The sequence below is a fragment of the Octopus sinensis genome, linkage group LG20, assembly GCF_006345805.1.
Source record: "Octopus sinensis linkage group LG20, ASM634580v1, whole genome shotgun sequence".
In the NCBI taxonomy this organism is placed as follows: domain Eukaryota; kingdom Metazoa; phylum Mollusca; class Cephalopoda; order Octopoda; family Octopodidae; genus Octopus; species Octopus sinensis.
The window spans coordinates 14392947-14418151 of NC_043016.1; the positions used below are offsets into that span (position 1 = coordinate 14392947).

Here is a 25205-nt window from a genome sequence, read left to right on the forward strand (position 1 = left end):
TACTTATTCTATAGGTCTCTTTTGCCGAACCGCTAAGTAACGGGGACATAAACACACCAACATCGTTTTTCAAGCAATGCTAGGGGGACAAACACACACACATACACATATACATATATACATATATACGACAGGCTTCTTTCAGTTTCTGTCTACCAAATCCACTCACAAGGCATTGGTCGGCCCGAGGCTATAGCAGAAGACACTTGCCCAAGATGCCACGCAGTGGGACTGAACCCGGAACCATGTGGCTGGTAAACAAGCTACTTACCACACAGCCACTCCTGCGCCTATTAAGTCACTTTATTTTAAATTAATCACACATTATCTCATAACGTCAAGGTTTTTATGATCTGATTGCTTATATGTTTGCTATAGGGTAAGTGTGAGAGTTTAAATCTTGTCAGTTTGAACATAAAACTCATAAAATATTTCGGCTGGATATGGATGGATTAAATACTAAAGGGATAAATCATATCTTTGGCTTCTAATCCTAAAGAAACCTATTCTTCTTCGGGTCTAACCATAACTAATTCCTTAAAAAAAAAAAAATAATAAATAAGAGAGACAATAAAAAAATATCATCATTAGGTTCTTTATTTGTTGACCCACAAGAAACCAAAAATTTGAATGTAGAGGGGAAAGGATTTCAAGGCATTTTATTTAACCTTTAGCATTCAGATTACTCTGTCAAATGTAATGCTTATTCTTTTTCACGTTGTTTCCAATTAACTGCGCATTATCTTGAAGCTTTGGGATTTCAAAGATGGGATTGTTTATTTTTAGAATGACATTGTAGGGTAAGTGTGAGAGGCTGAATCTGGTTAGTTTAAATATAAAATAGGTAGGATATTTAGGCCAAATATGGCTAGATTAAATGCTAAAGGGTTAAAACTCTGATGAATCCACCAGTTCAGTTATGTGTGTGTGGGTATTATACAATCACACACACACGCAATGTGTATGTATATGTGGAGGGAGAGAGAGAGAGAGAGAGGGATATCTTTGTTGAAAGATAGAATACTCTCTTGGCTGATAGAAGCTAAAGTCAATGAAATCAACTATTTACTTAGAGTAATATTTGTAAGAAAGAGAGAACATGTGTGTAGGTGTGTTTATGACAGACTAACAGATACTATTGATAGAATTGTTAGCATGCCAGACAAAATACTTAGTGGTGTTTCATCCATCTTTACGTCCTGAGTTCCAATTCCACTAGTATCAACATTGCCTTTCATCCTCCTGGGCCAATAAATAAGTACCAGTTGAACACTTGAGTAGATGTAATTGATTTACTCCCTCCCACAAAACTGCTGGCCTTGTGCCAAAATTTGAAACTATTATATCCTAGTGCTTACTGATGTTTCACTCATGATTGTGAGATCATGATTTCAATTCCTAGACCAGGCGTTATGTTGTGTTCTTGAGCAATACACTTCATTTCAAGTTGCTCTGCAATCACTTCGACACCTGACATGTGGTACACCTGACATGTGGTACACCTGACATGTGGTACACCTGACATGTGGTACACCTGTGCACCTGTTCAGGTAATGACGATTTGATGGAGAGAATGAACTAATGAACAGCACATACATTTGATTACTGTAAAAGCATCATTTGTGCAGGTCGTTTGGCAAAAGCTGATCATTTATACATTGTCTTCACTGAGAAAGTCCATTATTATTATTTTTTTTTTCTTTTTATCTCAAGTTTTGTTGGAACTCCTGGAATCTTGTATGTGTAGCGGGCTTTCTTCCTGCAGCCTACAGTATCATGCTATCTTTTTTTAACTATCTAATACTTTCCTGATTATTCCATGCCAAAGAGGCAAACCTTTTGTAACAGTTTTTATTATTATCGTTATTATTATTATTATTATTATTATTATTATTATTATTATTATTATTATTATTACCATTTCCCAATTGAATTGCATTTATTTCATCTTCCAACCAGGTTTCAACCATAGACCTAAGGCACATAAATATCAGATGTAGAGAAATTTCCTGAGAATGTGGATGGTTGATGTTAGCACAATTTTTTGAGTCTCATAGATTGTTGGTTTCCCAGGGATTTGGTCAAAAAGCTTGTCAGTACCTTTCTTGATCATTCCCAGGCCACCTACAACAACAGGAATGGTTTTGGTTTTTAATCGCCTTGTCCTAGACATCTCAATCTCAAGGTCCTTTTCTTTCAACAGTTTTTCAAATTCTTTTGCTGAGACATTTCTATCACTAGGTACTGTCATGTCAATTAACAGGCATGTTTTTTGTTTTAGGTCTTTGATGATGATGTCTGGTCTGTTAGTATTTATTTGCCTGTCTCTATGTATTCCATAATCCTATAGGATAGTAACATTCTCTCCCTCAGTGACTGACTCTGGATGGTGTTCATACCAGTTCTTACAGTGCAGAATACCAGTGATGGCATATTCTCCAGTCCAAGTATTGACCAACAGGATCATGTCTGGTCTTTATTATTATCATTACATTCTAAATACAAATTCCACCAAGGTTGACTTTGCCTTTCATCCTTTTGGTGTCGATAAATTAAGTACCAGTTATGCAATGGGGTTGATGAAATTGACTGTCCCCCTCCTCACAAAATTCAGACCTTGTGCCCATAGTAGAAAGGATTATTATTAATAAGGTAGTGAGCTGGCAGAATCGTTAGCGTACTGGACAAAATACTTAGTGGTATTTTGCCCATCGCTACATTCTGAGTTCAAACTCCACCAAGATTTGACTTTGCCTTTTATCCTTTCAGGGTCGATAAAATAGTACCAGTTGAACATTGGGGGTTGGTGTAATTGACTCATCCCCTCCCCCAAAACTGCTGCCCTTGTGGCAAAATTTGAAACCATTAAAAGTGGCAAGCTGGCAGAATCATTAGCATGCTGAACAAAATGCTTAGCAGTATCTCACCTGTCGCTATGTTCTGAGTTCAAATTCTGCCTAGGCCAACTTTGCCTTTTATCCTTTTGGGTTGATGTAATAAATAGACTAGACTTCCCCCCCACCACCACCACCACCAAATTTCAGGTCTTGTGCCCATAGAAGAAAGGATTATTATTATTATTATTGTGTTGCTGATTGCTTGGAATGATAAAATTATGTTTTGTTCATGTTTAGAATAAAAATGGTGGATGTTTCTAATAACTGGATAATTATAATTCTTCCTGTACATAAATAATTATTTCTGTGTTGTGTCTTGTGGACTTATTTTAGAAAGGTGGGAGGAATCTGTTTTTAATTTTTCTCTCCATTGTCTAGAGATAAAAAAAAAAGACAGTTTTGAACAGTTTTTGTTTAACATTCATCCAAAACCACATGAAGGCAATCCCCACTCAATAACTTAAGCAATGAGGACCAAATACAAAAACTGTCAGCCCAAGCTAGTTGGACAGCAGTGTGGTTTCCATCCTGAACACAGCGCAACTGACCAGATGTTCACTCTGTTGCAGGTCTTAGAGAAATTGTAGGAATACTGCCAAGAAGTGTACACTTGCTTTTTAGACCTCAAAGTAGTGTATGACTGCATGCCGTGAAAAGTTTTACAGAAATTTGGGATTACTAGGCAACCGTTGGTTGCTCTGAAGCCCCTAATATGAATGCCAGATCTTTTTGTTCTGATAAACCATGCTAAGTGAAAACCTCCCAATGTGGGTGTCATGCTTTGACAGGGGTATTCTCACTTACCTGTTTCCTAATTTCTATGAACTGGATTGACATGCACAACCATTGTGGAAATGGTATCACAATCGGTGTGTGTAGGATCGGTCAGCTGATATTTAGATGCAACAAGGTGTTGCTTGGTTCATCAGAAGATGATCTCAAGCATACATTGAATGGGTTCAAGATGCCAAGTGCTGCAAGGCAGGGATGAGAATTAATGTTGCAAAGACTGAGACATTGGTCCTCTCAAGAAAGTCTTCCCACTAAGGGGGCCTTATTTATGAGTGATTGAAAGTAGGAAGAGGAATTGGATGTTAGAATTGCAGGTTCTGGCACAGTTATGCACCAGCTCCAGTGTTTGAATCTCAGAAGAGGAGAGGCTCATAAAAAAAGCCAAACTTGCTACCTTCAACTCGGTTTTCATGCCTATCTTCACCAATGGGCATGAATTTTGGACATATGACCAAAAGAGTATGATTGTAGATACAAGTGCTGCAATGGGGGGTTCCTCCAAAGTGTCTCTGGAGCAACATTACTTGACAGGATGCTTAGAGATCAGGTCATTTTTCCAGATTGAGCCACTAATTCTCTGCGTTAAGAAGTCACAGCTCCGGTGTTTACAGACATAATTAGAATGTCAGAGGAAAGAATCACAAGATGGATTCTTCAAGCCAAGCCAAGTGGCAGGAGACCTAAATGTAGACCAAGAACAAGATGGTTTGATAATATCCATAGGCTTAGTTGGCCACAGTTGGAAAGTATAATGATGTTTGCTTCTGATAAAATTCCATGGAATTCTGATAGAACTCCATAGAGTCCCATTGGAATTCTATCTCCATGGTCCTTCCAAGAATAGTGGACAGAGAAGACAGATGAATTGATGAAACTTATTTAGACATGCAAATGGTAAAAATTTAAATGAAAAAGAATATATTGAAATACTCCCCTGGCACGTAAAAAGCACCCACTACACTCGCAGAGTGGTTGGCGTTACCAAGGGCATCCAGCTGTAGAAACACTGCCAGATCAGACTGGAGCCTGGTGCAGCCCCTGGCTTCCCAGACCCCGGTCGAACCGTCCAACCCGTGCTAGCGCGGAAAACGGACGTTAATCGATGATGATGATGATGATTTAGAAAAAAAATATTACAAATTTCAAGAGAAAAAATAGCACCTTAATTGGAATCAATTAAAAATATATAAATGAAGGAAATTATGAATTTATTTAGAATTTATATATTAAAAGTTTTTAATGGAATAAAAAAAATTAGCATTGTATGTAGAATTTAAAGCATTAAAAATTGAAAAAAAAATCAACTTTTTTTGATTTAAAGAGTTAAAAACTTTCTGTTATAATTTACTGTTAGAATTTACTTGTAAAAATTATGAGCTTTTTAAGAATTTAGTGTTAAAATTTAAATACAAATAAAATTTATCAACTTATTTAGAGTTTAAATGTTAAAAACTTTATTAGAATTTAAAGAATAATGAATGTTTTAGAAATGATCAGCTTATTTAGATTTGGATTTTTAAAAGTGTTAAAAATCCAAATGAATAAAAAATATAAAATTATTTAGAATTTAATGTGATGAAAGTTTAATTGAAAAATGATCAATTAGTTTAGAATTTAAAATGTTAAAAATTTTAAACAGAATAAAACTTCAACTTCTTTGGAATTTAACATGTTAAAAATTTGTTTTATGATTAAGTTTAGATACAAACAAAATAGTCTAAAAACGACTAGGCTATTTAAATTGGTAGAATTCAGATGTTTTGATAATTGCATTTCTCAGCACAATTTTACATTCACATAAAATAGTTTTCTGCAGCTATACTTAAAAAAAAATTTATAGTTCCAGTCATGAGGAAAGGTCTGTCTCATGACCTTCACCAAATCCTCCAAGACTGGTGCCGTTTAGTTTCAGCTTAAATAGTTGTAAGTTGATACCTGTACGAATAAAAAAACATGGGTGAGAGTGCTATATCAGGGTGCTGACGTTTCATGGCAGAACTGGGGAAGTGTTTTGTGCAAACTAGGAAGCTGGGTAAATAGAAAACGAGAGAATGCAATGTGATGTGTGTTGGGAGGGTTTGGGTGGAAGGGATATGAAAGTGTGAAGAGTAGAGATCCTTGTAGTTGTGTTAGAAAAATCAGAACGAGAAGACAGAACAGCTGTGGGCCTATGGCTAGGGTTAGAGTAAATTGGTGAGCGAGTCCTTGCCAATCAACTGGATGGCCTTCATTTAGATGCTATCTGGGATATTTGCTTGTGTAGCAGCAATACTATTCAAAATGTGGGAGCAGTTTTCCATTGTGGGTCTCGGTTGGTCTTTGTAAAGACAAGGACCTGTTCAGAAGCTGAAATGACTTTTGGTTTTTGAAGAGGAAGCTCATTGATGATTAGGAAGTGACTGGATAATCCAAACATGCAGAGTCAGTGATGGATTAAACGATTTTGGAGATGAGGAAGTGCTCTCAGATATTTGGTCTTTAATATCAGTTAGAGATGTGTGTAGAGGATCCTAATTACTGCAGAGTGTTGAAGATTGCAAAAGATTCTTCTTCTGCACCAACTGCATCAATGTGGAAAGAATGAAAGAGCCAAGAAGAGTTGAAGTCACCAAAGACAATGATTTCAAAGAGATGTAATATGTGGTGGATGCCCTTAGTGCAGTAGGACAGTTTTTGGTTGCTAGAGAAGTGAGAGAGTTGGAGAGGAAGCAGTGACTTTTCATGAGATTAACTGAAAGTCCTTAGAGAAAGTGGAGTTTATATATATATATATATACAGACACCACCTTTCAGAATGTAGTCTGGGCAGTAGAGATGGGCTATTAGTAAGGGCAGAACAGCTCATGTGGTTTGCGCAATTGTTATTTAACACTCAATCAGATTTGACTGAACAGGTTTCTAATCTGCTCAATCATGACCACATTGTCTTGTTTTCAAGATTTTTTCCAGGATTGCGTCTTTCTTCTCTTAGACAGTAGAATGTGATTTGAGGGCTATTTGGCTAATATTTCAAGTCAATCCAGCAACTACATAGAGGTGTATGGGTGCCATATCTAAGGTACCAGCTGTAGTGGTGTTGTCTTATTGGACTCAGAGGTAAGTGATCCCTGATGAATCTATGAAAAGCAAAACTAGATAGATGACCTTCACTTCTAATTGATTAATTTCCTGTGGTTTATCGACAGGTTATTTTCTCACAAGTGAAACAAATGATTACAGGTAAGTTCACCACCATCAATTCACTGGGAGGAAAGTTTATCAAGAAAATATATCCATAATACCTCACCAGTAATAGTTAAAAACTATTTTATTGAAAAAAAGGAATGGTGAATTGATGACAATGAATTTTCCTTGTGGTAAACTGATGATGGGGAACTGATGACAAAACTTGTCCTGGCTTAGGAAACATTCAAAGAAATCAACTGGATCTGCTCCATGATGTGATCAGCTTGGTGTGCTTTTATCAGGTGTCAGAAGACAGGGCACCCACCCACCAAGCAGAAACCTTTGTCCTGCCAAATACACTGGACAGAATATTCTCAACTCTTTCATGGGAAATGTTCATAACATTAGCTATTTGATTTATAGTCAATCTCCTGTCGTCCATCACCATGTGGTGAACACAATCAATGTTTTCCTTGGTGGAAGGAGTTGCAGTACGTCCAGAACTTGGGTCACCTTCAAGATTCTCTCTCCCCCTCCTCAATACAGCAGCCCACTTTTGAACTGTTGATAAAGCTGGAGCATCATCCCCTAATGTAGCAATCACATCTGCATGAATGTCCTTGGTGGGGAGCTAAACCCTTTTGCTGTATGCACTTGATAACTCTACAATGCCAAATTCTGTCCATTCTTAAGAAAAATCACTATTAGTTACTTTTGAAGTGTTCTTTGAACAATTAGATATCAGTTTACCTGGAAAGAAACAATCCAGTTATTAATAAGAAGTGTTGTAATTAATGTATGCAAGATTTCACAGCTCTAGCATCACTCCTTCATAGTCAGTTCATGAACTTTTCAGCCCACCTTATATATATCTGTCTGTCTGGCTGTCTATCTATCTGTCTCTCTATCTATCTGCCTGCCTACCGGAGTAAACACATAAATGTGAAACAAGGTGGAAGAAAGAGTACTCAAATACCAGTGGTAGAGTAGTATGCTTTATTTAAAGCAGCAGCAAATTCAACAAATTCTAGCAAATTCTTTTTTCCCATCTAGAACTTTCACTGAATTGTCAATCTAATCTATTAAATGTGTACACCCAATCGACTTTTGTTGTTGTTTCCTGTATTTTTTTTCATTTTGGATTTGCCTGTGTGTGTGGGGGTGTGCACGCGTGTGCATGTGTGTGTGTGCGTATGCATGGTTAGGTGTGTTGCCCTCACAATCGCTAGACCATAGGTTCAATTCCTAGATCGACCTGCATATTGTGATCTTGAGCAAAAACATTTCATTTCACATTGCTCCAGCCCCTTTTGATCAGGAGAGAAATATTGACTTGCTCACCTAGCCAGTGGGGTGGCACCATTTGAAGACTAAAATGATTCAAAGTGTATAGTGACCAGTGATGTGTAACAACATCTGATAGTCTGGTCAGTCATGTGATAAATATATATATATATATATATACAGTAATACCTCACTTTACAAGGATCTGCTTTATGAGCTTTTTTGAGTTTTATTTTCTGTTTACAAGTTTTTGCTCTACAAGTATTCTCCAGGAACAAATAAAGTTGTACATTGAGGCATTAATGTGTCTGTGTGTGTATATATATATATATATATATATATATATATATATATATATATCATCATCATCATCGTTTAACATCTGCTTTCCATGCTAGCATGGATTGGACGGTTTGACCAGGGTCTGGGAAGCCAGGAGGCTGCACCAGGCTCCAGTCTGATCTGGCAATGTTTCTACAGCTGGATGCCTTTCCTAACGCCAACTACTCCGTGAGTGTAGTGGGTGCTTTTTACGTGCCACCTGCACAGGGGCCAGGGGAGGTTGGCAATGGCCATGGTCAGTTGGTGCTTTTTACATGCCACCGGCATGAAAAGCTATTGAATGTGGAGAATGAATGAGAGAAAGGTAATCTCCCCCATGGAACCCTAGTTGACAGATAAGGCAATCAAAGATATGAAAACAGGGAAGGCTCCTAGTTCATAAAGAGTTACTGCTGAGATGTTTAAAATATCTTGTAGAGTAGGGTATGGTCCAGTCACTTGTATAGTTAATCAGGTTATTTAGGAAAGTGTAATCTTTAGAGACTGGTGTAGCAGCATCATAGTCAGCTTCTACAGGAGTAAGGAAGATGTCTTAGATAGAAGTAATTATAGAGGCATTAAATTGCTGGATCATGCGATGAGAGTTATGGAAAGAGTCATAGCCCAATTAATTAGGAACAGAATTAGGCTAAATGAAATGCAGTTTGGCTTTGTTTTGGGGAGAAGCACTGCTGATGCTATTTTCATAGTCAGACAACTGCCAAGAGAAGCATTTGGCTATGAATAAGCCATTTGTTGATCTGGAGAAAGCTACCAACAGAGTGTTTCTGAGGAAGTTTGACAAATGGCTTGTGGAAGTAATACATGCCATGTACAGGTGTGTGGTTAGTAAAGTAAGAGTTAGCCATGAGTACAGTGACAAATTTAGTGTATTGGTAGGTGTTCACCAAGGCTTGGTCCTCAGCCACCTCCTATTCATCATTGACCTCTTGGCCATAACAGAGGAACTGAAGACCGGCTGCCCATGGGAGCTACTATATGCTGATGATCTTACTCTCAAAACAGAATCTGTAAGAGAACTAGAAAAGAAATTCCTTGTGTAGAAGCAAAACCTGGAATTGAAGGGCCTCAAAGTTAATTTAGCAAAGACCAAGGTCATAGTAAGTAAGAAAATGGACAAGATCCTGACATCTTCAGCTCAATGGCCCTGTTCAATATATAGGAAAAGTGTAGGCAGAAATTCCATTTGGTGTACCAAGAGTAAATTATGGACACACAAGAGGTGCAGTGGAATAATAGGAAGCTTAACAGAGAAAGCAGTGTTTGTATGTGGCAGATACACAGGTGCCATAAAGTCTACAGATACATGGGAAATGTCCTGTAAACTCTCTAAAGGTAATGGATAATTTCTGCTACTTAGGTGACCTAATTAACAGAGGAGGAGGATGTCCCAAAAGTGTAATTACTAGATTAAGAATCAGATGGAGACAGTTCAGAGGGCTTTTTACCTCTGTTGGCAACTGAAGGTCTTTCTCTCCAAGTGAAAGAAAGATTGTATGATGCATGTGTATGAACTGCAATGCTACATGGTAGTAAGACATGGGCTCTGAATACAGAGGACATGTGAAGACTAGAGAGGAATGAAGCTAGTATGCTCTGCTGGATGTACAATGTCAGTACATCTGTGTAATGGAGTGCTAGTGTATTTATTGAGAGAAAAATTAAGCATAAAAAAATTTTTGATGCAGGTTTGGTCATGTGATGCATATGGATGAGAATAGTTGCATAAAGAAATGCTGGTCACTAAAAGTGAATGGGACTTGTGGAAGAGGGACATCCAGGAAGACATGGAACAAAGTATTGAAGGCTGATCTCAGAATGCTGAGCTCTATGAAGAAGATGACAAAAGAGTGAGATATCTGATACCTTGCTGTACTCAAGAAAACCCATCCACCACAGCAGAACTGATATCCTAAAACCACTTGACCATGAGGAGCTCTGCCTCATCAACCTTTTCTCATCACATTTCATACCATAATACCCATTACTTCTCTATCACCTGAGAGCAGAATAGGAACATGCTACATTTTCCTGCATTCTTAGTCACTTTCTTCCCCACCCTGAGCCACTTCCATTTCTCATTATCTTCCCCTGCCCACTGTCTCCACCAGTCATCCCCATTCTGCACCTTCTCCCCCAATGTGAGGTTCTCACCTTGCTTATCTGCTATCAACCTCAATGCCCTTCACATATTTACTGCAACTCCTACCCTCGTGCTTCTCCAGGTTTTTCTCCATCATTTCCCATGGTCATCTCTATCCCGCTTACTCAGCCAGTTCAAACCTCTGTATTACTTACTTCATATATACCCCCCCCCAAGTCTCTTGGGGGCAAGTTCTGACACATCTTTGTACTATTTCTTTCACTATCACTCTCCTTATCTTATCTCATCTTTAACTCACTTTCCTCTCCTTTCAAACTGGGGTATCCATGTATCTACAGCAAGACACATATCTTTGTACCCCTATATCTTTAGTCTCTCATCTAGCATAAAGCCATCCCCCAATACTTCTCCCCACTCCCAGTTGAAGTGGTGTGGTCTTTGCTTTCTTTTTTTTTTATCCTGCAAGGTAACCCTGTCAAAGTCGAAAAACCACTGTTACTGGTTCCACGTAAAAAGCACTCAGTACACTTTGTAAAGTGGTTGGCATTAGGAAGAGCATACAGTTGTAGAAACCATCCCAAAACAGACAATGGAGCCTGACATGGTTCCTGACCCTGCCAACTCCTGTCAAACCATTCACCCAATCCATGCCTGCATGGAAAACGGACGTTAAAAGGTGATGATGATGATGATGATGATGGTGATGATGTTAACGATTTTAAAATAATGTTCAGAGGAACATTATTTACATGTGACAAACCAGAGAAAACATTTGGGGATTATGAACTTCAAGGAGATGGCTTCTAGAAGAATAAATATACGAAAATAGAAATGGAAGGGGCTTGTTATTTTTATTCAAGCTAAGCAAGGAATTTCTTAGGACTCCTTAAAATTCAAGAAACGTGTGCATTTGAATACAAGATAAAAAATAAAAGTAATGACATGTTAGTAGTAGTGTCCTTCTATCGAAATAACCCTATTAGGAATAATTGCTTCTAGCTTTGGCACAAGGCCACAAATTTTGTAAGGATGAAAAACGAAGTTGACCTCAGGGAGATTTGGATTCAGAGTGCACTAGCGTAGCTAGAGTGTGTGCTGCCCGGGGCGGCCCTTCCATTTGCTGCGCTCGGACCCCACAAAAAGACACATACTGCCTACAGCATGTCCAAAAGTTGTGTCCCTTTAAAGTGCAACCCGAGGCAGACCGTCCCGCACTAGCTACACTAGTGTCCGAATATAAAGAATCAGAAGACATAGCATAGGGCATTTTGTAAATCTTGTGAATAATAACCGTTTCTAATATAAGCACAAGGCTAACAAATTTGAGAGGAAATAGTTAGTTGATGCTATCGAGTCTGGCACTTTACTTTATCCATTCCACCCTAGTGAAAGAAAAGTCGCCAAGATGGTATTTGAACGCAGAAAGTAAAGGAGCTGGGTGAGATAAAGAAGGCATCTTTATACGACACTCTAACAATTCTGCCAATTCACCAACCAGAGAACAAAACCAAATGAGGAAGAATTCGCCACAAGACTAAGGCAAGCCTACAACTAGATGCGGTCTGTGAGTAAGTGATGGTTGTTACGCTGTCTGCTACTGAGTCATTGACCCACCTTCAATCCGGTGTTGGATTTCACCAAAGTTTATCCTCATCGAGTCCACTTTTTCTTTTCCTTTTTTCTGATGAATAATAGATGTAAATCCTTCGTGCTCGATGTTTAGAATCCTTTTAGACATGTCAGGTTTGGAACGATAGAAATATATGGAAATTGTAATCTACTCAACATGACAGAGATAGATAGAAACAAAATAAATAAATAAATAAAGGTTAACTTTCATCCCGAGAATTTTTTTTAAAAACTAAGTTTCTAAGCGAGCACACATGTCTACACACCCTTATTACACGTTCCATAATACGCTCTCACCTTGTTTACACCTCCTCCCCATCTTATTTACTCATCACTAACCGGGCTAGAACTACTCAAATTATTAGTTACACGATCTCTACAAGCAACATCCCTAACATAACATCAAAAAAACTTCTATTTCATGAAATAAAACGTGTTTTACTAACTGCGATCTTACTCTGTTCCATCGCATCACAACGTTCACGTTAACAACTGGAATTTAAGTGCAGCACATTCAAAGTATAAAATTTGAAGTGGGGACTTGGATTATAATTGACAGAGGAACGGATTGAGGTAATATTTAACTTACTGGCACCTGCTTTTAAAGAACTAGTACGGAGAAAAATACAGTAAAATAATATAGCCCGAGAGCTGTGTTTACGTTATAATGACTTTAGGACTTATATAATAGGAATTAACCGGTTTCCCTTAATCGGTTGATCTATCTTGTTTACAAGCAAATAATTATTATGGTAAATTGTTGCTAAGAAATTGTTTTCTCGTTAAACAATAAAAAATATTAACTTTCTATTTGTAAATAAAAAAGCCAACGAAATCTTATAACGGAGTTCGGAAAGTGACCTTCGGGAGGTCAAGTTGTAATCTCGATTCCAATATAAAAAAATAGATTTGTTTGTGGTACATTTCTCACAAACCGCTACCACTCTAATGAATTAGTACTTCTTCTTCCTTTATAATTGTGTTGTATTGTTAGAGTTTGTAAATCGAAATCATTGGCTGGATTTAATAAAAGTTCCAAATTAGTTCGAGAGTAAGCAACGACTTCATTTAGTTTCCTGCTACGTCCGCCTCACACGTGCTCCTTTGAACAAGATTTGCAGACAGTTCAGAATTATGGCTGGGATCTCTGCTGTGGATGATAACAACCACGTTGAAAAAGAATCACAAACTTCAACAAAAACCGAAAGTGAACAAGGTGTGTTATTAAGATTATACTTATCATTATTATTATTGCTATTCTAAAATTTAAATATACTTTGATTGCTTTTAATGTTTTAATGCTCACCATTTAATTTATATAATTTGCATGTGAAAATAAATCCAGTTGTATGTGGAATTAAATATAATTTTATTTTCTTAAATAGTTGCTATCAATGATTTTTACTCACTGTATCAGCTGATACTGAAATTGTTGTTATTAACCCACTCCAGTTTATAATCTTGCAAGTACTCGAACTGTTAGACACTTATTTCCAATCACACGTATTAAATTTTGAATCTGCGTGCTTGTTTATTTGAGAAAATATCTTTATTGGCAATTGATAATTCATGCATTTTAGTTATCAAAGCTTTTTTTCCAATGCTTATATTATGTAATGGTACTTCTACATCGGAGATGTCGTTTTTGGTGTGTCAAGGTTAAAAGGCAAGGTTAAAGTTATTGCTGGCTTATCAATTAATTGGGTACTTTTTTTCCTATTAATTCGTCGCAGCTAAACTGCACCAAGTAATAACGTCTTCTGTAAGCAATAAAGTGGTCTTAACGTTTTAAATATATATATATACATTCCATACCTATTTAGTGTTCTTAGTTTACTCAACGGAAGGTAAGTTCAGAGACGAACTTTGAAAAAGATTTTGTTGTGTACTTTAAAATTCATTTATATTACTCTCTTACAATGAAATACCTTTTAAGCAATATTTATTTGCACTTGTGACAACTTTTGATAATTTTTTAAGTTAGCGTACATTAACGATTTGAGTTAGCTTAATTACAACCATGTTTATGGGTATTAAGTACCCTATGCAGTTTATTATCGTTATAGTTAACTACCCCAACATTTCAGTTGTTCATTGAAGTTTAATTTAGTTTTAACTTTTGTATTCAGTACGCGTGAATTAGCTGCATAATGACAAAAACACCTTTATTTAAAAAAAAAAAAAAAGGACTGGCAAATTGATTGTCTGGATAAATAGAATTACGTAAGCTTACTTTTAGATACATCTTTTTGGATGAAAGGCTACCTTCATAAATATCTTAGCGTATATCTTGAATAACCTTGCATCTATAAATTGTGGATAACATTTATTGGTAAATGCTTTATAGTTCAAACCATTGCTTGTGTACTTGATTCCTATATTTAAAAAAGACTTTTGCTGTTGCCTACTTTCTTCCATTGCCCTTTCCATCACTTTCAAAATGAATAATCTCAAGTCACGTCGTTACGCATTTCCCTCTGCATCTCACAACATATATTGACGAAAGAATCTCTTTATTTTACACTCCCACTGTGGTGCTTCAACGGCTTCTACGTAAATCTAAATTGATAATATTCTGCATGTAACTACTATATTCACCTTCAGTTACTTCACAACTCCTTAGTCCTTAATACCTAGGTTATTAATTAACACACCTGCCAATGCAGTGTCCTTTATCATTTATACATTGTTCTAGTTTACTATTTAAAAGGTATTCCCTCCTGCGTCGAGGTCACAACCAGTCTGGACATGAGACATGGACCTTTATTTGGACACATTAGTTTTACTTATCACACTCTAACCGGCTCAATATCCATTATCACTCATCTGTCTGAGCAGTAGGTAGGTAAACATTAGGTCGCTGATTAATCACACTTGCCAAAACCTAAATTATCTTTTAGCGAACTAGTTACTAAGTAACTATTTGATGTCATTCGTTGTGTACCTTGTAATAATTTAAAGGTGACTGAAGTACTAAGATTGTCTTACCTTAATTTGTAGTGAATGGATATTAGTTTTAAATGTTAAAAGTAATTAAATCGACTTTCAAACGTAACATAACTATACTCTTCAACTCACTTAAGAGTGTGTGTTACATGTTTAAACGGGGTATACGTGTGCATGCAACATTCATAATCCACTCTGATATACTCATTGTAACTAATTATTTGCTACACCCAAACACTGAATTTTCTACAACTTCATCAATTTATTCTTCTCTTACACTCGGCTGCCAGTTTTACGAAATTCAAGGTTAAGGGGCTGGGCTACCAACTTTTATATGCAGCCATTCTGTTCTGTATATTTACACGAATAATAATTCCTGCCCAATCTGCATGGCTGATAAAAGCTATCACTACCTCTCATCAATTTTCTTACCTCTTGCAACAACAGGTTACCCAGTTTAACACCACCACAACCATTGTTTGAACGCCTTTAATGGAGTTCATTCTGTTACAAGCCTTCAAACCAAGTTTATGGCTTGAGCATAACTTCTCCCTTTCATTGCATCAGTCTTGGAGGCTCTGAGAGAAACAAAGGGTCACAGGCACTGTCCTTCCCAAATCTCCACATATTTTAAATATCACTTTCTTACATAAATTTTGTATCAACAAAGACTCATGAACAACGAATTTGCAGTATTTGATAATGACCCTCTTCTTTCTAGGCACAAATATATATTTAAATTATTAGCTCATCATACGTTTTACCAAAATTATGTTGGATAGCTTTACAAAGATAATTAATTATACTCTGGTAACTTTTATCAGTGTGTTTCGACATTCTAAGATTTTTTTTTCCATTTCTTTCAATGTCTTCTTTTACCACAAGAATTAGGTACACTAAATTCCTTATTGAATATGCCTTAACCCTTTTGCATTAAGATTACTCTGTCAAATGTGATCCTTATTTATTCATTGTTTTGAATTATTCAGTCATCTCGTAGCTTTGAGATTTCTATGAGGTGATTGTTTATTTTTAGAATGACATTGTAGGATAGGTATGATAGGCCAGATCCGACCAGTTTGAGCATAACACTGGTAGAATAGTTGGGCTGGATATGGCTGGTTTAAAGGGTTAAAACAAAGATCATTTAGATCTGGGCAAAAATCTTGTGATAAAGCATTATCTTCTTCCTTATGCTTACCAGACTCTGAAATGTGGAACACTTTGTGGTTGACAAACTAATATTTTTTTTTTTCTTGTCATCTTTCTAGAAATGAAGTATATGTCATTCTGTCATAGCGCCATCACTTATGTGCCTTATTCAAACTATCACTTACTAGTTTGTTTTTATTCCTAACTTGAAGCCTCTCTAATCTCTTGGGGATAAAAGTTTCTTACATTACCCTATTCAAATACTTTACTCCAACAGCTCCCATTGTCTACATATCTCACAGCTTTACTTACCATCTTGATGCTGCACAGCTAACAACTCACCAATCAGGTGCATATATTTAGTCCTCTTTACTAATGTTTGATGATAGCAAATGCATCCAGTCATGAAATTCCAGCCAAAATGAATCAAGCACATATGGCTGGTTCAAATGCTAATGGGTTAACTTTTAAAATATGTTCCTTATCATTACCATTTAACAGCCATCTTCCATGCCGATAATGGTTGGACAGTCTGAGAGGAACTGAAGAACTGCACCAGGCTCTGTTGTCTGCTCTGGCAGGGTTTCTACAGCTTGATGCCCTTCCTAATGCCAGCCTCTTTACAGAAGGAAGTAGCTATATCGGTTTTCCTGCATTTTCAGCATTTTATATAGACAGACACATCAGTTGAAATATTCCAATCCTGTGTTTCCTAAAGCTGTCACTTAAGTCACAATCAAAGATCTGTTTCTTGTGTTGATACGATTCGGACTCACATTAAAAAGGTTTTTTTATCAGCCAAATGTTACTGGTTAAATTCTCACTTAGGGACATTCTTGTTCAATTGTCTTCTTTCAGCATGTCCCAATAGTGCTTTACCAAATTGGTGCTGATACTTTTTTGTTATTTCAACTGATTTTCACTCTCGTCTTATCTACCAAAATCTCACAAAATTGCTAACTTACATGCAGGAACCTGTTACACGTTCTTGAATGACATATTTACAAAATAATGCTTATCCATAAAAACTAAATCTTTGAGTTCATTGATACAACATTCTTAGCAATACCACTCCCTCTCCCAGCCAAGGGGTCTTTGTCTTGCAAGTTACTTGGTGACCTTGCTTGTGTTGGGGCCACATACAAAGCACCCTGTACACTCTGTAAAGTGGTTGACATTAGGAAGGGCATCTAGCTGTAGAAATCATGTCAATACAGATGACCGGAACCTGGTATAGCTTACCAGCTCTTGTCAAATTGTCCAACCCTTACCAGCATGGAAAAAACAAATGATAAATGATGTTGATGAGTATATTTTAAGAGCTAACCTTTTAGCATTTAAACCAACTGTATTTGGCCCAAATATTTTACCTGCTTTATGTTTAAACTAGCCAGATTCTGCCTCTCACACCTCGCCTTCAATAGTGTTCTAAAAATAAACAATCACATCATTGAAATCTCAAAGCTACAAGATAATGGATTATTAATTGAAATCAGTGTGGATAAATAAGCATTACATGTGACAATAATGTGAAAGGGTTAAATGGATTTTTATTTCAAGTAGAAAATGAATGCGTAAATAAGAGTTGTGAAAATTAGTCATTAAACACCTGTATGGCTGTGTGACAAGAAGTTTACTTTCCAATCACATGGCTCTGCATTCGGTCTTAGTGGACTGTCACCTTGGGAAAGTATCTTTGACTATGGCTGTGGGCTGACCAAAACTTTGTGAGTGGATTTTGTAGATGGAAACTGAAAGAAGCCTGTTGTATATATATATATTTAGAGAGAGATGTGTGTGTGTCTTTGTGTTTGTCCCCCCCACGATCACTTGACAACTAGTGTCGGTGTGTTTACATCCTCATGACTGAACATTTTGGCAAAAGAGACTGATAGAATAAGTACTAGGCTTAAAAACATAAATTCTGGGGTTGATTCATTAATCTAAAATACTACAAAAAGATGCCCCAGAATGGTCACAGTCAAATGACTGAATGAAGAAGATAAAAAAGATAATTGCAAGACAATTGCTGAGGAATTTTTCTTGTTCTGACATAAGTCTTCAATAACTGATAATTCTCTACAAAGCTCAAATACACCTTATCTTTTGAAAACTTCTCACATACATGGATATAATTCTTTGTCTTCCTCCCAATATTGTAAGGATGCCTCCAGCTGAAAGCAATAAAAAATACCTAGAAATTAATCTCCAAATAAATACAGACCATTAATCCCAATTTCAAGTTCTTTGTTCCAAAATTGCACCTGGAGTAATTTACTCTTTTGAAGTTTTCTTCCCAGATGTTTGGCTCAGGTCTTATCTTTAGAATACCTTTCACACACACGAGTACAATCTTTGTCTTCCTCCTAGCATTGTAAGAAAACACAAACCTTAATTCACCAACTTATTTCCACCTAAACTGTGGAAGTCTCTCCATCTCTGAACTTTCTGATTTTGTGTTCCTCCATAATTTAAAATGATTTAACCGTTTAGCATTCACATTACTCTGTCAGACATGCAGCTCTTTGGCTTGCCAGCATGGAAAACAGACATCAATGATGATGATATCTCATCCTTATTTATTCTCATTGTTTTGAATAAATCATGCTTCATCTCATAGCTGAAATATTCTGATGATGTGATGATTGCTTATTTTTAGAATGACATTGTAGGGTAAGTGTGACAGGTTGAATCTGGCAAGTAAGAATATAAAAACAGGTAAAGTATTTAGGCCGGTTTAACCTTTTAGCATTCAGGTTATCAAATGTAATGCTTTCATTGTCTTCAATTAATCAGGCATTATCTCATAGCTTCAAGAGTTAGATTATGTGATTCTTTATTTTTAGAATGACATTGTAGGGTAGGTGTAAGATGCCAGATCTGGCTGGTTTGAACATAAAACAGGTAAAATACTTAGGCCAAGCCAGTTTAACCTTTTAGCATTCAGATTATTCCGTCAAATGTACTGCTTGTTCACGTTGTCTTGAATTAATTATGCATTATCTCACAGCTTTAAAATTACAATGATGTGACAGCATTTTTTACAATGACATCATAAAGGCTGGAATCTGGCTAGTTTGAACATAAAACAGGTAGAATATTTGGGTTGGATATGGCTTGTTCAAATGCTGAAGGAAAGGCAGTGGGAGCTGGCAGAAACGTTAGCATGCTGGATGAAATGCTTTGTGGTATTTCGTCTATAATTTTATGTTCTGAATTCAAATTTTGCCAAGGTCAACTTTGCCTTTCATCCTTTTGGGGTCGATAAGTTAAGTATTAGTTGCGTAGTGGGGTTGATCTAATCGACTGGCTTCCACACCAAAACTTTTGGGCCTTGTTCCCAGAGTAAAAAAGAATATTCTACCTCTTATCTCTACTGTTTGGGAAACCGGACTCTGCACTAAAATAAAATTTCTCCAAAGTATTTCCTTGGACTCTTTTCCTGCCTATCTATCCCTGACCACCCCGCTGAGCACCTGTCTTTAAATTTAGACAAACAAAAGCATGGAATTATAATTTCCACTACCACTGTCCTGTCTAGTCTTTTACTTGTTTCAGCCATTAGACTGTGGCCATGCTGGGGCATTGCTTTGGAGAATTTTAGTTGAACTGATTCCAGTACTTTTTTTTTTTAAAGCCTGATACATATTTTATTGATCCCTTTGCCAAACCGTTTAGTTACAAGGATGTAAACACACCAGCACTGGTTATTAAACAGTAGTGGGGACTAACATGCACACTCCTAATGCCAACCACTCCGAGAGTGTAATGGGTGCTTTTATGTACCACTGGCACAAGTGCCATTTGCATGACACTGGTGTCTGCCACAACTGTGACTTTGCTTTGCTTGATAGGTCTTCTTTTCAAGCACAATATCTCAAAGGTCTCGGTCATTGCCTCCCTCTGTGAGCCCTAACACTCGAAAGGAACTCAGCCACTTTGTCTCTGTGAGGCCCAACACTGCATGGCTGTAAACTCTGCTTTTTTTCTGCCCCCTGACTAAGGATTGAATCCGAAACGTTGGATATTCCACTCCTCATGGCAAGTTCACTGTACCCCTTTAGCTTTTTTCTATATTTTTTCAAGTCTTGCCAATGCAGAGCTACTAGATTATTGCCTGATTATATATATATATATATATATATATATATATATGGGCTTCTTTCAGTTTCCATTTACTGAATCCTCTCAAAGTTTTGGTCAACCTAAGGCTATAGAAGAAGACACTTGCCCAAGGTGCCATGCAGTGGGACTAGACCCTGAACTACGTGGTTGGGAAGCAGATTTCTTATGTAGCCACACCTGCTCTACATTAACTATTAATATTTCATCTTTAAACAAAGCATTCAGATTTCTCTGTCAAATGTGATGATTGTTTATTCATATTGTGTTGAATTAATCATTCATTAACTCGTAGCTTCACAATTCTGATGATGCCATTGTTATTTTTAGAATGGCATAGTAGGGCAAGTGTGGGAGGCCAGATCTGGCTGATATGAACATAAAACAAGTAGACTATTTGGGCTGGGTATGGCTATTGTGAATGCTAAAGGGTTAAACAGTGTTGTATTTTTCAGAGGTATGTGAATACTGAATCCAAGGAGTTGATTTTAACCTTAGTTTTTCTGGTTTTGGAATTCTAATTGTTAAAAAAACAAATGCCTGAGCGTGAGGTTTGTTTCAACTAGAATTTAAAATATCTATAATCAATACAAATTTTAATTTTCATTTTGTACCTCCTCGTTTTCATGTTTTCTTTTAATAAAAATATCATTTTGGAAATTTCTAAACTTTCAATTTACAATATCATCACCATCATCATTTAATGTCCATTGTCCATGCTGGCACGGGTTGGATGGTTTGACCAGGGCTGGAAAGCTGCACCAAACTCCAGTCTGACTCGGCATGGTTTCTACGGCTGAATGCCCTTCCTAATGCCAACCACTCTGAGAAGGCTGCATTTGATTCGTTTGACTAAATTTCTTCAAGGTGCTTCCACTGCATGGCTGCAGTCTGATGATTGAAACAAACAAAAGAAATATATATATATATATCATCATCATCATCATCATTTAGTATCCGTTGTCCATGCTGGCATGGGTTGAATGGTTTGACCAAAGCTGGTAAGCTGAGGGGCTGTACCAAGTCCTAGTCTGATTTGGCATGGTTTCTACAGTTGGATGCCCTTCCTAACACCAATCTTTTTGAGAGTGCTTTTACGTGCCACTGGCATGGGTGTCAGTTTGTATGACTACAATTTCACTTGGCTTGATGGGTATTCTTTTCAAACATAGCATATTGCCAGAGCTCTTGGTCATTTGTTATTGCCTCCGTGGGGCCAAACGTTTGAAGATCATACTTCACCACCTTGACCCATGCCTTCCTGGGTCTCCCTCTTCCACAGCTTCCTTCCACTGGTACAGATTAGCACGTATTCACACAAATGTCCGCATCCATGACCGTACCAATGCAATCACCTCTCTTCTACACCACATCTGATGCTTCTTATGTCCAGCTTTTTTCTCAGGACACTCATTCTCTGTCGTACATGTACACACATGCATGAGAGAGAGAGAGCAACCATTGTGTGATTGTTTTAGATTCTGAGTATTTGCTGGAGTTATTGGAAGTAATCAAGTTTAAGTTCTTTATGAAAAAAATTGATAAATTCTGTCTGAATTCAATATTATCTGAAATTGCTTTTTAGTCAACCCCCCCCCCCCCAATATTGGATCCAATAACCCTAAAATGATTTAATACCTTCATTTCCAGTTGCTTTCAGTTTTTAATATAATCTTTGTTTTGTGGATTTTTATGTAATTACAAACTGTTTTATCCTGTTTAAGAACATTGATTTCTAGCTATTTTTTTTTCTCCCTTTTTCTTTTTTGTAGCCGGCAATGCAAATAATGTAGTTGTGAACGGATGTCACGATGACAAAGAAGCAATGCAGAACTCTGAGGAATGTAAAACAGCTAAAGATACCGAAGAGAAAATGTCCAGTGAAAAGGATCCATCTGAAAAAGATTCTGTTCCTGCAACGAATGAAAACGAAAAGAACAATGAACAAGAAATTGTCTTGATTCAGGACACAGGTTTTACTGTGAAAATTGTATGTCCAGGAACAGAACCATTTGATCTCACTGTAAGTGATGTCAGGATTTTTGCAAAAATGTTGTGTGCAGAAACAGACTTGTTTACGTCATATTTCATCATCATCATCATCATCGTTTAGCGTCCGTTTTCCATGCTAGCATGGGTTGGACGGTTCAACTGGGGTCTGGGAAGCCAGAAGGCTGCACCAGTCCCAGTCTGATCTGGCAATGTTTCTACGGCTGGATGCCCTTCCTAACGCCAACCACTCCATGAGTGTAGTGGGTGCTTTTTACGTGCCGGACGAGGCTGGCAAACCCCCACGATCGGATGGTGCTTTTTATGTGCCACCTGCACGGGGACCAGGCGAGGCTGGCAACGGCCACGAATGGATGGTGCTTTTTACGTGCCACCAGCACGAGGCCAGTCGGGGCGGCACTGGCAACGGCCACGTTCGGATGGTTCTCTTACGTGCCACCGGCACTGGTAACACAGCTGCAATTTCCATTGATCGATTTCGATTCTGATTTGATTCTGATTTAATTATTGCTTTTAAATTGTATTGGCCACCCATCCAGCCAGGGCTTAAGAAGTAAATTAAATAATCAATAGATGTGTGTAATCACTTGACCAGCTAGGAATAGCAACTGAATCTTCCTCAGGTCACACCCTGGTGTCTTATTGAATTTGGTGTAAACGTATAAAAGTAAACTTGATTGTCATGGCAGGATACTTTTGGGTGTTGCTGGATGTAGTGGAAAGTTCATTGATGTGTAGAAGGAAGTGGGGCAAAACCAGACCCTGGGGAACACCAGAGCTGATTGAGAGTGATTTTATTGGAAGCTGTCGATGATCCAAGAAACAAGTGATGAGTGGATTTCATATGGGAGAAGTTTTGATGTGGTCAGAGGTTTTGCTGATGTTTAGGGCAACATCATTGATTTCACTGACCTTTTCTGAAGGGAAATTCTTTAGATGAGTGATATAAGAGAGTAGGTCCCCAGTGGATCTGTGTGTCTGGAAGTTGTATTGATGGTCAGTCAGGAGAGAGAGAGAGGTGTGTGTGTGATGGAGACCATCATGGCTTATGGCTGTTTCCATTACCTTGGAGAGGTTAGCAAGTGGGATCAGGGAGGTAATAGTTAGCCAAATCAGGTAAGGATTGGTTTTTCTTGGAATGGAGGACATTGACACATGCTTCCAAATATCAGAGTAGAAAACGACAGGTTAGAGATTGATGAGCACAGAATGGTTGGCCATAGTTCGGATTATAAGAATGTTTGAGTCTTGTGATGCACAAGGGCATCGTTTGTACACCAGATATGGTTCCTACAGGAGTTGCTCTGCTGAGTGAGTGAGATTCTTCAGACATTGTTGGCCTTGATTTTTTTTTACCCAAACAATGTGGGACATTAGGTTTTTATTGTGTGGAAAATGCAAAAATAAATAAATAAATAAAATAGATGGTTTAACCCACCTGTCTAGCTTAGAATCATTGGGATATGTGTGATGAGCTTAGGTACACAATTTTCGCTTACTCTTGGCTAGAAGGTCACATGTCACTTGAACATATTGTTCATTTTGAAACGAGATAAGAATAACAAAACTAAAGCTGTGTCACTTGGCTTATAAATACAGGTGTGTATCTTTTTTTTATTTTTAGGTAAAACGTCTGTACCATAGCAGCTTACTCACTGAGCTGCTGTATGGCATAAAAATATGAGATAACTGATGCTTAATTGTTAATCAGATTGTGAATGAAAAAGTTTGGATTTAGGATAAGGTTTTGGGATTATTTTTTTTTCTTTTTTAATTCAAAATTATAGTTAATAATGGCGAATTTGAAGTTGTCTCCCTTGTTTGGTGAAGCGTCCTTTTTTTAGCCCCTGGCTGACCAAAGCCTTTTGAATAGATTTAGCAGAAACTGAAAGTTTATCGTGTCTCTTTGTGTTTGTTCCCCACCATTGTTTGACAACTGGTGTTGGTCTGTTTATGTCCCTGTAACTTAGCAGTTCAAATGTGAGGTCAATAGAATAAGTACCAAACTTTCAAAAAAAGGTACTGGGGTTGATTTGTTCAATTAAACCCTTCAAGGTAGTGCCCCAGCATGGCCACAATGTAATGACTGAAGCAAATGAAAAAAATAAAAGATAGCCCTGCTGATGTTTAGTTTTAAAAATCTGTGAAATATTTCATTATTCCACTGTGAAGCTGAAACTATAAAATATGATTTTTTTCTAAAATTTTTACCAGGTAAGTTGTATGGAACTTGTTCAAGAGATCCACCAAGTTTTGATGGATCGGGAAGATACTTGCCATAAGACCTGTTTCTCTCTACAATGTGATGGAGTTACGTTGGATAATTTTGCAGAACTGAAAACCATTGAAAATTTGAAGGACAATTCTGTTATTAAAGTTGTTGAGGGTATGTAAATATAATTTTGCAAACGTATTTTTGTAAATTTGATAATGAATTCACTCCATGTATATATAAAATTTTGGTTTATTTTTCATAAGATTATATTGTGAATATTACCTGACTGATAGCTAACATAGTTGGAAGAATAGCTGTATAATGTGATCATTACAGGACTTCTCAGACTGGTGTGATCGATACAGTTGATATTCAGCTTTAAAGCAAGTAAAGCAGCAGTAGGAACAGAATAGAGAGAATGAATGGTGGTTTAGAAGTTCTTTTCAAGCAATGTGGTTCTGGGTTCAATCCTAGTGTGCAGTAAAATTGCACAACAGTCTTGGCTGATCAATGACTTGTAAGCAAAATTTGATAACCTAAAAAGCTG

The 25205-nt window shown here is 37.2% G+C and overlaps 1 protein-coding gene and 2 long non-coding RNA genes across 3 annotated transcripts in view; 1 reads left to right on the top strand and 2 right to left on the bottom strand.

The window, feature by feature from the left end:
* Window positions 1-268: 268 nt before the first annotated feature.
* LOC118767243 lies at window positions 269-20459 on the bottom strand. Its single transcript, XR_005003142.1, has 3 exons — window positions 20312-20459; window positions 7113-7117; window positions 269-281 (listed from the first exon to the last, which is right to left on the bottom strand). It is a non-coding gene; the product is annotated as an uncharacterized LOC118767243 (long non-coding RNA).
* Window positions 8589-20243, bottom strand: LOC118767242. The gene is made up of 3 exons (XR_005003141.1): window positions 20052-20243; window positions 15867-15869; window positions 8589-8626 (listed from the first exon to the last, which is right to left on the bottom strand). It is a non-coding gene; the product is annotated as an uncharacterized LOC118767242 (long non-coding RNA).
* Window positions 13194-25205, top strand: part of LOC115222523 (clustered mitochondria protein homolog) — a 63500-nt gene continuing 51488 nt past the window's right edge. The window contains exons 1-3 of the mRNA XM_029792777.2: window positions 13194-13429; window positions 22206-22456; window positions 24658-24829. Of these exons, the coding sequence (XP_029648637.1) occupies window positions 13348-13429; window positions 22206-22456; window positions 24658-24829 (505 nt within the window). The 5' untranslated portion in view covers window positions 13194-13347. The remainder of the gene's footprint in view (window positions 13430-22205; window positions 22457-24657; window positions 24830-25205) is intronic.